This window comes from Bombina bombina, chromosome 8 (genome assembly GCF_027579735.1).
Source record: "Bombina bombina isolate aBomBom1 chromosome 8, aBomBom1.pri, whole genome shotgun sequence".
Lineage (NCBI taxonomy): Eukaryota > Metazoa > Chordata > Amphibia > Anura > Bombinatoridae > Bombina > Bombina bombina.
The window spans coordinates 35,597,741-35,613,271 of NC_069506.1; the positions used below are offsets into that span (position 1 = coordinate 35,597,741).

The window sequence follows — 15,531 nt, forward strand, 5'->3', positions numbered from 1 at the left end:
TGCATATACCTGCTTCTTTATCTTATATCTGTCCGTAAACTAATCACCAATACTTAGAGAGAACAATGGAAAATTAACTTTTTATTACCTTAACTCTTCTATAACCAACTGGGAGTCTAATTACTTCTGCTGGCTGTGTTAACACAGCTTGGCCTCAAGGCCAAAAACTTTCAGGATGGGTGGGGATATCACAGGCTAAATAAACAAATTAAAATGCCAATATAAGGGTAAAGGAAATACTTGTAAACTATTTAAAACACTCCAGCAGGTAAAGTGGATCATTGGGAACAAATTAAAGGGGAGAACAATTTTGAGTAAACTGTCCCTTTAACTTCACAAAAGTAAAAAACGTACCATTAACTGGTCTGTCATTTCTACACTTTTTTCAAGTGTGTGAAGCTGATCCAATGCATGCTGGGCTCTGCTGCTGCTCCCCACTGCTGAAGCTTGCTGGAAGTTATTCCGTATGGCACTCATCAAGAAATTTAGCATGTCCAGGACCAGTGGTGCAAAGGAGAAATTGGCCTGGTAGTAAAAAATTAATTTATTTGGGTAAACACAGCTCAGTAAATACATACAAAAGTCACAAACATCATGATTGTCAGACAAGATCTATTACCACCAGCCCCAGTAACACTAACCTGATTAATGAGCTCCTCTCTGCAGCCTTCAATATTTAGGCACAAGCTGCTGCGTTTTGGCTTCTCATCATCACTTTTACCATCGCTGATTGTGACCTTGCCTTTGTCACTCAATGCTGAGCCAGGAAGACGGATGGCACTCTCTGGGTGGCGCGGTTCACTCTGGAAGGCAGATTCCTTCATAGTGGAGCTCATTCCACTGCTGGGTGTTCTCTTGACAAGGGCCTACGGGGGAAAAATTAGCATTTCTCTAGGTGTTTAAAATGCATTTATAGCATCATATACTCTAGTTGTTAATGATGAACTTTGCTGCACATTAGAGTCTGAGAGAAAGGTGGTAATGTATTTCAATGGCTGTATCATCTTTTAAAAAAAAAAAAAAACACACAAGCAAAAAACGTAAGAATGCACCCAATGGGGTGCTAAAATACACCTTAAATGTTAGACTATTGTTAGTACTAGGCAGGCCAACATTAACAGCTACCTACTGCAGCATCTTTAAATATTTTATACTTTTACAGTATCTTTAAAATCTAAGTCTCAGCAATGGTAGAATTAGTTTTTTTTGGTTTTTGCATTTTTTTAAATCACAACTTACCAGACAACTGCCATCTTCTTTGGCGCCACAGTCACAAAAAAAAGAGCCGTACTTTGCATATGAAATTTCATGATCCTTATGGCAGACTTTAGCGCAGACAGTGCAGACACCCACTCCGTCAACCATCTTACAGGTGTGGCAATGATACCTGTAAAAGAGGAAATGCAAACATAAGAAAAGTCATTTCAAAACACATGTGACTGGAGGAGCAATACAAAAGAGCTGCCTTTACAAAAAGAGCTATTCTTTAAAGGGACAGTCAACACTTACTTTAACATGTTTTTATATTGAAAATAACAAAACGGAGGTCCGCCTACACTATACCCCTCCTGCCTTGCCGCCTTGCTTCTGTCCTAATCAGCGGCGCTAACTACTCTAATACCCGGTAAATATGGATGCCGGACTCCCCCCACCATTACGTAGCTGCCTTCTTCTTCAACTGATAAGCAAATCAGAATCCAGTCCTCGGACTGAAATTGCACGCGCTTGCAATTTCTGTCCGATGCCTGGATTCTGATTTGCTTATCAGTTGAGGAAGAAGGCAGCTACGTAATGGTGGGGGGAGTCCGGCATCCATATTTACCGGGTATTAGAGTAGTTAGCGCCGCTGATTAGGACAGAAGCAAGGCGGCAAGGCAGGAGGGGTATAGTGTAGGCGGACCTCCGTTTTGTTATTTTCAATATAAAAACATGTTAAAGTAAGTGTTGACTGTCCCTTTAACTCAAAAAGGAGTACTATGCTCGTTATGTGCTCTCGTGAGAATGAAAATGACATTATGATGACACAAGATTACATTTTATTTCTTGTAATGGTGGGAAACTAAAGGAAACCATTATACCCTAGTTTATGGTATGTGGTATTCTAAGAAAGTTTATCTTTTATCTAAATAATGGGTTTCTTGATTGTATAGTTGGGCAGTAAAAAAATAAAAAACTCCAAGTGGCCATTTATTAGAGTAGAGTTGCATAGCTAACAAGTGCATAATCATTTCAAATAAGCAGTAGATTTTTTTTCTGACATTTGTCGGCCCTCTGCATCATATGACAACTATCAGCCAATCACAGAGTAGTGTATATATAGCCTGTGAACCAGTGTTAATTTTGACAGCAAATTTCAATTTAGTCTTAGTTTTAGTCTTTTGACTAAAATGCCATTTTAGTCATCTGAATTGTTTTAGTTTTAGTCTAGTTTTAGTCGATTGAATCTCCAGTAGATTTTAGTCGACTAAAATCTAAGGGGTTTAGTTAAAGTGTAATGCATTATTTAAACATTTCTCTATAATTTGCAAACTCATTATATACTCCAGGAGTAAACATAACACCTGTTAATATTTATGGTATTAAGGTTTAAACATGCAATACAGACACAGATTTAGTCGTTGTGATATACAACGTCTTTATTAAACTTAAAATTAAATAAAACCAAGTTTCATAAACAAACAGAAGTGCAACTTTAAAATACAAAAACAAAACTGTAAACTGTATTGGCTGTATTGAACAAATTACCCAATATAAAAACTTTATCAGTTCTCTGTTAATAATTAATACAAATATTAAGTAACAACACAACAAACAGTTTCTGCAGCTAGCACAGGCACAGCATAACTTAAACCCATACTCGTGGGTTATGCTTATTTCTATAGGAAGAATCAATTCATTGTTCACAGATTCGTAAAATTTTCGGCAAAGATTAGCACTGCTCTAGAACTTCCAAACTCATTATATACTCGTGGAGTAAAGGTTTATTAAACTGTTTTTATTTATGGTATTAAGGTTTGAACATGCAATACAGATTTAACAGATTTAACTGTTGTGGTATATAACATGTCTTTATCTTAAAATTTAATAAAATTAAGTTTCGTAAATTTTACAAAAGAGAAGTAATTGGATATGGATTGATTATAACACCTTGCATAAAATGTTTTTGTCAGCAAATTTTGATTTAGTTTTAGTCATAGTCTTTTGACTAAAATGTCATTTTAGTTTTAGTCGTATTTAAGTCATCAGAATTTCTTTAGTTTTATAGTCATTTTAGTCTAGTTTTAGTCGATGAAATTAACACTGCTGTGAACACTTGCTCAGTAGGAGCTGGTGCCTCAAAAAGTGTGCACAATTTGATAATGGATGTAAATTGGAAAGTCTCTTGAAAATGCCTGATGTACCTGAATCATTATAGTTTAATTTTGACAGAAAGTGTGAAAGATGTCAATAGATCCAAAAGCAGACTGTGGTTCATCTGAGTGGAGATAGTGGAAAGCAAGGTTGTATTATCAGATTACAGATTTGCTATAGAGAAACTGAAGGCAGGGCCAGGCCAGAAGTAGCTGCATGTGAGTCCCTACAACTAAATCTAAAGAGGCAAGCAACAGATACAGAGGAAGGTAGCCAAGTGTGCAATGAAAATGCAAAGCCGTGAGACTAAAGCATGTCCGAGACATGACGGGTGTGGGTATTGCCAAAAGAAAGGAAGACATCAGGGCTATTATATCCCAGTAAATGTAGAGCTATGATAATTACTGTGAGGACAATTGTTTATACTTAGAGCAGAGTAGACTCCTCTGAAGAAAGGCCATATAGTTGGAAATGGTGTAAAATATGGAGCTCCAGATAATGTTGCCAAGCAGAGGCTTAAATTAATGTGACAAAGCATTTTCTCATGATTCAGGTAGTGTAAAATTTTTAAAACTTTCCAATTTACTTCTTTACTTCTATTATCAAATTTGCTTTGTTCTCTTGGAATACTTTGTTGGAAAGCTCAGGAGCGTGCACATAACTGTAGCACTAGATTGCAGGCAGTGTTTGCACAACTTATAACATTGTTTAAAGCACTGTTAAAAAAAACTGCTGCCATATAGTGCTCTAGACATGCACGCCCTAAACCTAAACATCACCCTACTACAGAGCTTGTAATTTTTCCCCATGTAGGTCAAACTGATAACCGATACCCCTGTATGTGTCAGATACAATAAGTCCAGAGATATCTGACATTTTATGCACACAGGTATTCTTTTTTACCTAGAAAAAAATATGCAAAAGAAAATGATACACTAAAAAGTTATGGTCATATTTAGTCTGCACGGTGAACGTGTCAACTTACCAATGTTGATTCATGAATTCTTTCTGCGTAATGGTAAATGTGCAAAGCTTATTACACAATGAGTCTTCATCCTAAAAAACATTAAATGGGTTTTAAAATAATGCATAGACTGGAGCTGTAGTCACTAAGGTAATGGTTGAATACAGTAAATCAAAACCAATTACAATAGCGTGTAGGAAAAGGTGACAGCTTTCTGTAGAGTGAATAATCCAATTGTAGATAGATTCATTAACCCCTTCAGGACTGTAGAGAAAAACTTGCCCAAAGCACCAGAGAATTTTTTGCATTTTTGCAATCACTCAATTTAAAAAGAAAACAAATTATGCTTACCTGATCATTTTCTTTTCTTCCGATGGAAAGAGTCCACAGCTGCATTCATTACTTTTGGGAATTCAGAACCTGGCCACCAGGAGGCGGCAAAAACACCCCAGCCAAAGGCTTAAATACCCCTCCCACTTCTCTCATCCCCCAGTCATTCTGCCGAGGAACAAGGAACAGTAGAAGAAATATCAGGGTGAAAAAGTGCCTGAAGAACAAAAAAACAGACGCCCCACAGAAAGAATACGGATGGGGAGCTGTTGACTCTTTCCATCTGAAGAAAAGAAAATTATCATGCAAGCATAATTTATGTTTTTCTTCAAAAATGGAAAGAGACTTTTGGGAAAACAATACCCAAGCTATAGAGGACACTGAATGCTAAAACGGGAGGGTACACAAGGCGGCCCATTCTGAGGGCACCAGGCCTGAAACCAATACCCATAAAAAAAAAGAAGATCACAAGCCTTGTTAGAGACCGCAGAAAATAGACTTGACTGAGCCAATACGTCTCCGGGAGACACCATCACCCAGCAGTTGGTCCCCCACAACACACCGCTTACGAGAGAAAGAGATCAACTATCGTAAACTCCCAAAAGGAAGAGAACACAGAGAAACCAGACAAGGATACCCGGAAGACCCTAAATAGGGTACAAGTAGTTCCAAATAAAATAAGGAAAAAACTCCAGAACCAAGTCAATCTCACAAAGACCAAAAACCAGTCCTGGGAAACAAGGGGAGGCAACGCCCAGACCCCAAAGAGTACAGAAACCACAAGATAAGGACCGGGATCCAAAAAACAGAGAAGAAAACTTCTCCCATTACAGTGCAAACGCACCCTAGATAACAACTTAAGACAAAGTCCTCAAGTCGCAAGGAACTCAGAATATCAAGATTTTCAGAAGCCAAAATACGTGCCGCAATCCCAGATAGAAAACACCTGCATCAAGCACATGCAATAGTCATTCCAGGATGACTTGGAAACAAAAAACCTTGCAGAGCAAGTAAAGAGCAGCTGAAGTATATTTGATAAAAATACACTTCCCAGTAAAGGGAATCAAACCAGAGATGTCAAAAGACCCAAGCTGTTGCTCTAACCATTATACCAGATCAGAGCACCAACCCTACCTCAAACTGTGAAACATCCACTGAGCAATGGATACATCACAGGCTATCCACAAGCCATCAACATGGAGAAGCACCTAACCTTTAAAGAGGCTCACCATACTTCAAGACCCGAGGACTTACCCCAGATCACAGATTCTGCTCCCAATACCAGACCAACCCAGCGACAGGCAGATCTGACAAGCATGAGAACAAAAAGACCCCAATCTCTGGCCCAGAAAAAATACGGAATGGGACATACCTAGCCACCTCAGAGTTCGGGTGCAAACCCAAATATGTCCCAAGAGAACCTCAGAGATGAGCTGAGAAATGCAGTAGATCGCCATAAGACCCAGCAGGACACTAATGACAGTCTCAACACAGAGACCTAAATCTCCACAGATTGAACAGAACGACCCACTATAGGGTAAAATACCCATTCCAATCACCTGCCCACAAGACAGGACAGCCAACCTCCCGAGAGAGGAAATTCTACCTCCTAAAGGAGAAGAAAATTACCACCCCCCCAAGGGGGGAGAGCACAGAGAACAACAGCGCACAAGCCCCAAACAGGAAGCCATAGCCTGATGAGAACAAAAGCTGAATGAAAATCATCCAGACACTAAAACACAGAAGAGCTCCCAAAGGAGAACACCCATCATTCAAAAGACAGGACAGACCAAAAGGAGCGTATCCAAAAACGCACAAATTCTGGCCAAGCTGCAAACAGCTCAACTAACTAGACCATAAGTTATAGCCAATGTTCCCTGGGAAAACTGGAACGCACTGAACCAGCCACAGGATCATAAGGTTCTGGACATCCGGAAAGATCCAAGACAAAAACTATAGGCCCGAGCCTAGAAATGTGTGGAACCAACCACACCCCAGGGAACACAAATACCTCTCTAGAGCCCAAAAGGCGTGCAGAACACCACCAAGACATCCAAGATCAAGGGAAAACATTGAGGACCACGTCATCAGAAGAGGGAGTAGAACAAGGCTAGAGCAAACCATGAGGCCACGCCAGTGGGCCCCTAAACACCTTAGATTATGTAACCAGAGGAACCCACCTAAGGAAAAAGAATGCAAAGCATCCCAACCCCAGTAGATAAAAACCCTAATCAAAGCTTGGAGAAGGAGAAAACACAGCCTATCGTCCCCAATAGGGAAAAAATGAACTCCTAAAAACAGGAAAAAAGGCCACAGGCCCTCCCAGAAGGCGGCTAAACAGCTAAGGATAACGGACAAAGTCCGGAAGCCTCCAAAAAGCCCCTAAAAGGCAAGACCGCCAGGAACTGGCAGAAAGGAGACCCTAAATCCTCCAAACCTTCACCCACGCAGGAACACTAAGTCCTGACAGACATCGGAAACAACTGTGCGCAGCAGGACTCCCCGAATCCCAGACGACCAGCTAAAAAGGCTAATGAGGACTGAACCAATCCTCCATGCCACACAAACCCTTAGGTCCTTCCAAAATGCTCAGCATAACTTGTAAATTAAAAACAAGAATAATAATGTGAAGCACTCAGCGCCCTACCCGGATCAGCCAGGTAGAACAGGCGCTACGAATCTGAAATAGGGACAAAAGGTTCTGAACTCAAGCAGGACTAGCCTGCAACCAAGGCCTCACATATTCCCCAGAGGGAGAATAAACGGAAGATAAACATAGGACCAAACACGCCCTCTAGACAAACTTCCGCAGAACAGTGTAATCAAAAGGTCGAGAGTATCTATTCCAGAAAATAAAGTTCCCAAAGGAAAAATAAAACAAACATGAGCTGTAAGCAATAAACAATCATCCTAACTGGGGTGAATAAAGAAGTCAACCCGCACCTGCAGGAACAGGCAACAACAGGAACCCTGTTCTTCCAAGCTCATAACTGGAAAAGGATACTCAACAAAAGCCTATAAGAGGAATACTTCATCCCCTTATATCTAATTCTGAAAGCTATTTGAAGAAGACTGAGAGTTCTCAGATCCATTAAGGATGGGATCTTCCAACGATGCCAAAGCGTGCCTCAATAGAACACAAAGGCGCGCCAGTCTATACCAAAAAGCACATCATACCCTCGCCGAAGCAAGAGACGACTCCAGCCCGAAGGTTGACCCACTGAAACCTCAGGGACAGTCGTTCCCCCAGAGAGCTGAACAGGCCATCCCATGCCTGAGGAGCCCCGGATACCGTAAAACGAACAATATCTGAAGCAACTTTCTGGAAGTTGCAGATTCGCCAGCATCAAAATTATGGACATGCAACATTGTGCCAAAACCTCCGGTGGGAACAAGCCACCTTCCTGAGAAGGATAAGCAAAGTCTGGGTTACCTGCATGCGTAGTAAGAGATGGTGGAAGGGAACTCGCCACTCGGAGGACAGAAGCCCCAGAGGCGGATGGCTCCGCGGCCCTCGATTCCCCAAACCCAAGGAATTGAGCACTCTAATACGGCAGTCAGAACATAACTGATATCATCCTTGGAAGTGGATCTGGCGTCTAAACACTATGTTTCCCAAGGGGCTCAATAGGGAATTTGATCTTCTTTCATTAATTTGAAATTCATAACCTGTGAAAGTATACTCATTAGTACATCTAAAATGGTGGGTAGTTTGCTGCATTTGTTTTTAATCAGGGAACCCAATACACACATAATGAATATAGGGTTAATGTTGAAAAGTTTTTTCCTTGTAAAATGAGCTGTGATGATGTCATTTTTGTTAACCCCTCCCATGTGTGCTTATTGGTTACCTGTTTTATTGTTAGGTCTATAAAGGGTGTGTTTTTGCCCTTGTAATTAGCTTGAGAAAGGGGCAAGAGCCCCGAAACGTTGCTCTAATAAAAAGGTATAGCCTTTATACAGTGTGCCACTTTTTGTTTGTACATAATCTATGTATAGCTAATACCAGAATTATCATATACTGTATATATAGGCTATAGTGATACTGCCCTTTATTGCACAGCTTGGCACCTTATATATTGGCTTGGCTCATTATTTGTGCATCTAGCATATCTTGTTACATCTTTACACACAAAAAATGACAGAGTTCAGAAAGAAATAAAGATTACAATTAAATTCCGGGCTATATTTCTAACAAATTATGTAACAACTCAAGAAACCAGGAACCATACATTGGGATGACAATGTCTTGATGCAACTTACAGAGTCTTCAGCCTGGGAGTCATCCTCTTCCACTGCCAGCTCCTCAACCCAGTCAGAGTCCACCTCAATTGCTCTTTCCTCCCCATCCACAGGAGGGTGGTTGTGCCCTTGCCCTGAGCCATGACTCAAAGCGCTGGTTACATCTGCTAAGTATGACACTATGTGGCAGGTACACTCCAGGATGGTCACATGCTATATGAAAGAAAGATAAATGTGTTCCAATAGGATCTGGAATTCAAACTTAGCAATGGTAACAAACTCAGTAAAACACATGCACAAATATAATGACAAAATTAACATTGCAAGCAAACATTGCTCACCTTTCCTTGCATTACATTGTTGTTCATTTTCTCTACCACATTCTTCTGAGACAGGTATTTCTTACTGCAGAAGAAAGAAAAGCTGAATAGTTGAAACATTGTATTTTAAATATACCTACGCAAACACAAACTACCTATTTCCAGACAAAGGATCAATCATATCTCATCAAGGAATTAACCCAGCGTTATTCTTACCATCTTGACAGCCAATCCATGGCTGCCCGGTGCAACTGTAGATGTCCAGCTCCTTGGCCAGCACTTGCAAGTGTGGCCATCACCACCATAAGCTCTGGGAAACCTGTTCCATCTCCATTGGATAGGAGGTCAGTGGCCATGGGAATGAGGGTGCTGAGAAGCACTGTGCAAACACCTTCCCCTACTTGACTGTAGGACAAAAAAAAATTCTCAATCAATTCATAAAAAGGACAGATTTTACATTGATATAGTGACAGATGTTTGCTTCAGATCATATACTCTCTGCACAAAGAAGTCTAAAGCTCGTTACCTGTTCTCTCGCACAATATATGCAGTGAGCAGCTGTAGCAATTGTCTGTTTTCTTGAACCATCTCAGACTGGTCAGAATCCTTCGGAGGAGAGGTGGTCATGCGAATGAGCCAGGACTGTAAATGTAGAGGCTCCACACAGGCAAGTTGAGCAAGGGTCCCACAAAGACGCAGCAGGCTGGGGTTAGGGCTCTTCTCAGCTGAAGAAATAAAACATACTGGCTGTTTATACAAACTGAAGTGTTACACAGTGAGGTAATAAACGGATATAAAGAAATAACTTTGTGAAAAACCCTAGTTGTCAAAATGGTAAAGTATAATGTAAAGGAATGAAAAATGCATGAAATTGCCCACATATATAGAGAGTTTGAAAGTAACAAAATATCAGATGTGTTTTTTACATTCTAAAGTGTCTCTGTAGTACACATTCCTTTTAAATCCCCTGAAAACCATTATTTATAAATAAACATGTTCTTTATTTATTAAGCATATGGTTAATTTTCTGAAGCCCATATCGAGCTGTCACCACTTCCCGCCTTCAATATTCACAAGGCTGGTCTTACTTACTTAGTTGAAAGAGTTTGGTGAAGAATTTCAGGACTCTGTTACAAAACTTGGCAGACAAAGACTCATTCGCAGTGGCCATCATTATCTGCACCAATTCCCCTCTGCAAGGAAAAAATGACGCTCACTAAACAACCCGACAAAGAGCAAGTAGCACAAAGAAGCAAATAGCTGAAGGACAACAAGGTCTTTGTGAATACCTTCCTTGCAAGAAGCATTTAGACAATACATTTTGCTTGTGCCAATTATAAACATTGCTTAGTTCCATTGCTACAAAAAAAAAAATCACACACAGACTTTGTAACCTGCATTACCATTGTGCCTAACTGGGTTTCCATGCCAGTCACAGTCCAGCACAAACCAGTCGAAGCACTTTTTTTTTTTTTTTTTTAAAGGAATAGTCTAGTCAAAATAAAAAAAAATATGATTCAGATATATAATGCAATTTTAGGCAACTTTCTCATTTACTCCTGTTATCAATTTTTCTTTGTTTCTCTTTGGCATCTTCAATTTAAAAAAAGCAAGAATGTAAGCTTAGGAGCCAGCCCATTTTTGGTTCTGACCCAGGGTAGCGCTAAATGTAGCCACAAATCAGCAAGCGCTACCCAGGTGCTGAACCAAAAATGGGCCGGCTCCTAAGCTTACATTGCCTTTTCAAATAAACATACCAAGAGAACAAAGATAAATTGATAATAGGAGTAAATTGGAAAGTTGCTTATAATTGCATGATCTATATGAATCATGAAAGTTTAATGTTGACTAGACTATCTCTAACTTCCATAAGACGATAAAAAAAAAATGTAGGCTCACACACACACACAACACCCAAATTAGGTGTATAACAGAGTGTAGGTGTTTCAAACAACAGTTTTGCAAACAAACAATGGCATCATACCAATTTATCAAGCCCAAACTAACCTCTCTGTGAAGAATTCCTCCATTGCTTTGCGAGCTTGGCTGCTTTCCAACTGTTTCTCCAAGTACTGCAGACATTCCTCCAAGATAGACTCATCCAAACCACTGAAAAGCAGAAAAAAATAAAAAAATAAATTATTTTTTTTGCTTAACTCCCAAAGTGGTCACCTCCCATACAACTGACTTACCAGCTTGGGTCTGAGTGGTTAGCCAGGATATCATAACATCCAGTGATCAGCTTCTCATACACACGGGATAAAAACTCATCTGACTCCGTGGGGCCGAGCACCCTCTCCAGGGAAGTGCTGCACAGCTCAGCCACGCTCTCAGTGCTGCTTTCCAGAAGAGGAGGCAACAAGGATTTTATCAGTTGGTTGGAATTAAGATCGTCAGGGCACCACCTGTAGGGTAGAAAATGCAGTGGAGTCAGTAAAAGACAGAATGGTGCAATACCTCTAAGCCATTTGTAATAATACTTACACTATGAGATCCCCCGTGAGCCTGACAAGCGATAGAAGAACATGTTTGAGAGAAGCGGCAAGAGATAGGCTGGGGCTGCACAAAGTACCCAAGTGTGCTGCTTGCACCGCTCCAATGTAACTCTCTGATGGAATTGTGTCATTAGCAAAAGCATTGCGCTGAAAAACAAAAACAAAAATCTTAGTACAAAAAACTGAATCACAATGAGTACAGAGCAGCCTGCCACATACTTCACATTTACAAAATCTAGTTTAGATTTACTGCTGCTAAATTTGAACCAACTGATCACCTCAAGGAGAACTAAGTACTCAGTTCAGTACCTTTTATTTAGCTTTTTATTACGATTTTTTTTTTATTAAAACTATGACAAAACCTCATGTAATATGGAACAGAAATCACATTCACATAACTTTGTAAATTTTGGTCTAGGTGAGATGGTAAAAATATCAGAAGATGACTTATTTTCTATCAATTTCTGAGAAATTGTGTGTCCCTTAAAGAGAACAGGCATGCTGCCAATAAAAGTAATGCAACATTAGAAATCAGAAGCCAATGTGACTGCAACTATGGACATAAAAAGCAACACGCACCCATGATCCAATACTTGGAAACTCATTGGTGTGGATGGCGTTCCAGGACTCACACAGGGACTGAACTGAAGAAGGGAGGTTTTGTACCAAGACTGGGCCTGTAATAGAAAAAAACAAAGATTTTAATTGTAATATGTTTAACTCTTTCCTGCCGTTAGGACGTTCCATGCCGTCCTAACTGCGCTGGGCTTTAGCATCGTTAGGACAGCATGGAACATCCTAGCAGTTTGACTGTCCTGAAGCCATAGCCGCTTTGTAAATGGGATAGTGGGCTGGAGGTCGTGTCTAGCATCTAGGGCACTTTCCCAACCCGATACCATCATTAAAATCACGCGATGACAGTTCCGATGTAGACAAATAAGTCAAAGGGTTAAAACAAACATAAAATAGCAATCATTTAACTATTCAGTACACCTTTCAGTACTCACTAGAGTTATGAGACTCTGAAGGCACCAACTGTTTTTGAGGGATTACTTCTGCAGTGGAAACCAACCCCTAACATCCTACCAGTATCCCTATGGCATTTTAAGGCTAGTAAAAATGATAACTAGTTCCATACATTTGTCTTACCCAGTGTGTTAGCCTTGCATCGGGCAGAGCCAATGGCCAAGACAGCAGCATAGCCCTGAAGTTTCTTTTCATCAGATCCTTCCTCGGGAAGGCTGTGCAGTAAGTAACACCGAGTGAGGGAAGCGTACATATCCAGAAGCTGTAAAGCTGCAGGCAGAAGGTTCTTAGCAACTTGAGAAGACTTGTGTGGATCGGCCTCAGCTGACAGCTTGGAGAAATGCTCATCCAATGACACTTGCACCTTAGAGATTACTGCATCCAGGGTGTAAATGCTCTGTAAGTTGGGTCCCTGACGTAGCTGCTCAAATGTGTAGCCATCGTTACTACAGAAAGAGGAAATCTGGAACAATGCACAAATAATTTAAGAATGCAATGAAATGCCTGTCCATCTGCACATCAATACTTCCAAGTAAGACAGAAGGCTTTACTACTAAAACGTTCAAAACATCACCTGTCGGAACAGCAAAACGTGTTCTCAATTTTGTAACTGTACTATAACCAAACAAGGCTCCTACTTGAGATGTGACTCATGACAATCACAATAGACCATATATAAAAGTTGTATAATCAGTGGATTAGGGTAATAAGAAACGTTGTAAACATCCCTCTCTGGGAAACAGTGAAAATGTCAATATCTAAAAGGGACAACATTGTTTTGAACAAAATCGTGTGTATGGGACAATTTTGCTCAGTGTGATGTCACTTTTTGACATGTGACCGCTGCACCAGCATTAAAGTAGGATAAAGAACAGAAAAGTTATGCTTACCTGATAAATTTGTTTCTTTTTAGACACGATGAGTCCACGGATCATCATCCTTACTTGTGGGATTTCACCTCCTGCTCAGCAGGAGGAGGCAAAGAGCACCACAGCAGAGCTGCTATATATAGCTCCTCCCTTCCCTTCCACTCCAGTCATTCGACCAAAGTTAGGAAGAGAAAGGAAAAGCCAAGGTGCAGAGGTGTCTGAAGTTTACAAAAAATAACACCGTCTTAAAAAGAACAGGGCGGGCCGTGGACTCGTGTCTAAAAAGAAACAAATTTATCAGGTAAGCATACATTTTCTTTTCTTTTTAAAGACACGATGAGTCCACGGATCATCATCCTTACTTGTGGGATACAATACCAAAGCTAGAGTACACGGATGATAAGGGAGGGCTTGAAGAACCTTTCTCCCAAAAGCAGCCTCAGCCGAGGCAAAAGTATCAAATTTGTAAAATTTAGAAAAAGTGTGAAGAGAAGACCAAGTTGCAGCCTTGCAAATCTGTTCCACAGAAGCTTCATTTTTGAATGCCCTTGAGGAAGCAAACGCCCTAGTGGAATGAGCCCTAACTCTTTCAGGAGGCTGCTGCCCAGCAGTCTCATATGCAGAGCGGATGATACTCCTCAACCAAAAAGAAAGAGAGGTAGCCGTAGCTTTCTGACCCTTACGTTTTCCAGAGAAAATTACAAACAGAGAAGAAGACTGACGAAAGTCCTTAGTTGCTTGTAAGCAAAACTTTAAAGCATGGACTACGTCCAAATTATGCAGAAGCCTTCCCTTCTGATCAGAGGGATTAGGACACAAGGAAGGAACAACAATCTCCTGATTAATGTTCCTGTCTGAAACAACCTTAGGAAGAAACCCTAGTTTAGTACGTAAAACTACCTTATCCGAATGGAAAATAAGAAAAGGTGAATTGTATTGCAACGCCGAAAGCTCAGACACTCTTCGAGCTGAAGAAATAGCAACAAGAAATAAAACTTTCCAAGACAACAACTTAATATCCAAGGAATGCATAGGCTCAAACGGAGCCCCTTGAAGAACCTTAAGAACTAAATTCAGACGCCATGGAGGAGTAACTGGTTTGAACACAGGCCTGATCGTAACCAAGGCCAGACAAAAAGGATTGAACATCTGGGACATCAGCCAGACGTTTGTGTAACAAAATAGATAAGGCAGAGATCTGACCCCTTAGGAAACTTACCGATAAACCCTTCTCCAATCCGTCTTGGAGAAAAGACAAAATTCTGGGAATCCTAACTCTACTCCATGAGTAGTCCTTGGATTCACACCAATAAAGATATTTACACCATATCTCATAGTAAATATTCCTAGTTACAGGCTTACGCGCCTGAATCAAGGTCTCTATGACCAAATCAGAAAAACCCCGCTTGGATAGAATTAAGCGTTCAATCCCCAAGCAGTCAGCTTCAGAGCAATTAGATTTGGATGAAGGAAGGGTCCTTGAATGAGAAGATCCTTCCTCAATGGTAGTCTCAAAGGTGGCAGGGATGACATGTCCACCAGATTGGCATACCAAATCCTGCGAGGCCACACAGGAGCAATGAGGATCACTGATGCCTTCTCCTGTTTGATTCGAGCAATGACCTGAGGAAGAAGAGCAAATGGGGGAAAAACATAATTTATGCTTACCTGATAAATTCCTTTCTTCTGTAGTGTGATCAGTCCACGGGTCATCATTACTTCTGGGATATTACTCCTCCCCAACAGGAAGTGCAAGAGGATTCACCCAGCAGAGCTGCATATAGCTCCTCCCCTCTATGTCACTCCCAGTCATTCGACCAAGGACCAACGAGAAAGGAGAAACCAAGGGTGTAGTGGTGACTGGAGTATAATTTAAAAAATATTTACCTGCCTTAAAAAACAGGGCGGGCCGTGGACTGATCACACTACAGAAG

At 40.6% G+C, this 15,531-nt stretch overlaps 1 protein-coding gene across 15 annotated transcripts in view; it reads right to left on the bottom strand.

The window, feature by feature from the left end:
* Window positions 1-15,531, bottom strand: part of UBR4 (ubiquitin protein ligase E3 component n-recognin 4) — a 256,917-nt gene that overhangs the window by 169,329 nt on the left and 72,057 nt on the right. For all 15 annotated transcript variants that reach the window (XM_053690290.1, XM_053690289.1, XM_053690283.1 and 12 more), the window contains exons 25-38: window positions 12,852-13,191; window positions 12,282-12,379; window positions 11,692-11,849; window positions 11,400-11,612; window positions 11,215-11,316; window positions 10,300-10,400; window positions 9,734-9,932; window positions 9,424-9,612; window positions 9,229-9,292; window positions 8,909-9,100; window positions 4,337-4,407; window positions 1,240-1,387; window positions 642-866; window positions 355-525 (exon numbers count right to left, since the gene is read on the bottom strand). In XM_053690290.1, coding sequence (XP_053546265.1) covers window positions 355-525; window positions 642-866; window positions 1,240-1,387; window positions 4,337-4,407; window positions 8,909-9,100; window positions 9,229-9,292; window positions 9,424-9,612; window positions 9,734-9,932; window positions 10,300-10,400; window positions 11,215-11,316; window positions 11,400-11,612; window positions 11,692-11,849; window positions 12,282-12,379; window positions 12,852-13,191 — 2,271 coding nt within the window. The remainder of the gene's footprint in view (window positions 1-354; window positions 526-641; window positions 867-1,239; window positions 1,388-4,336; window positions 4,408-8,908; window positions 9,101-9,228; window positions 9,293-9,423; window positions 9,613-9,733; window positions 9,933-10,299; window positions 10,401-11,214; window positions 11,317-11,399; window positions 11,613-11,691; window positions 11,850-12,281; window positions 12,380-12,851; window positions 13,192-15,531) is intronic.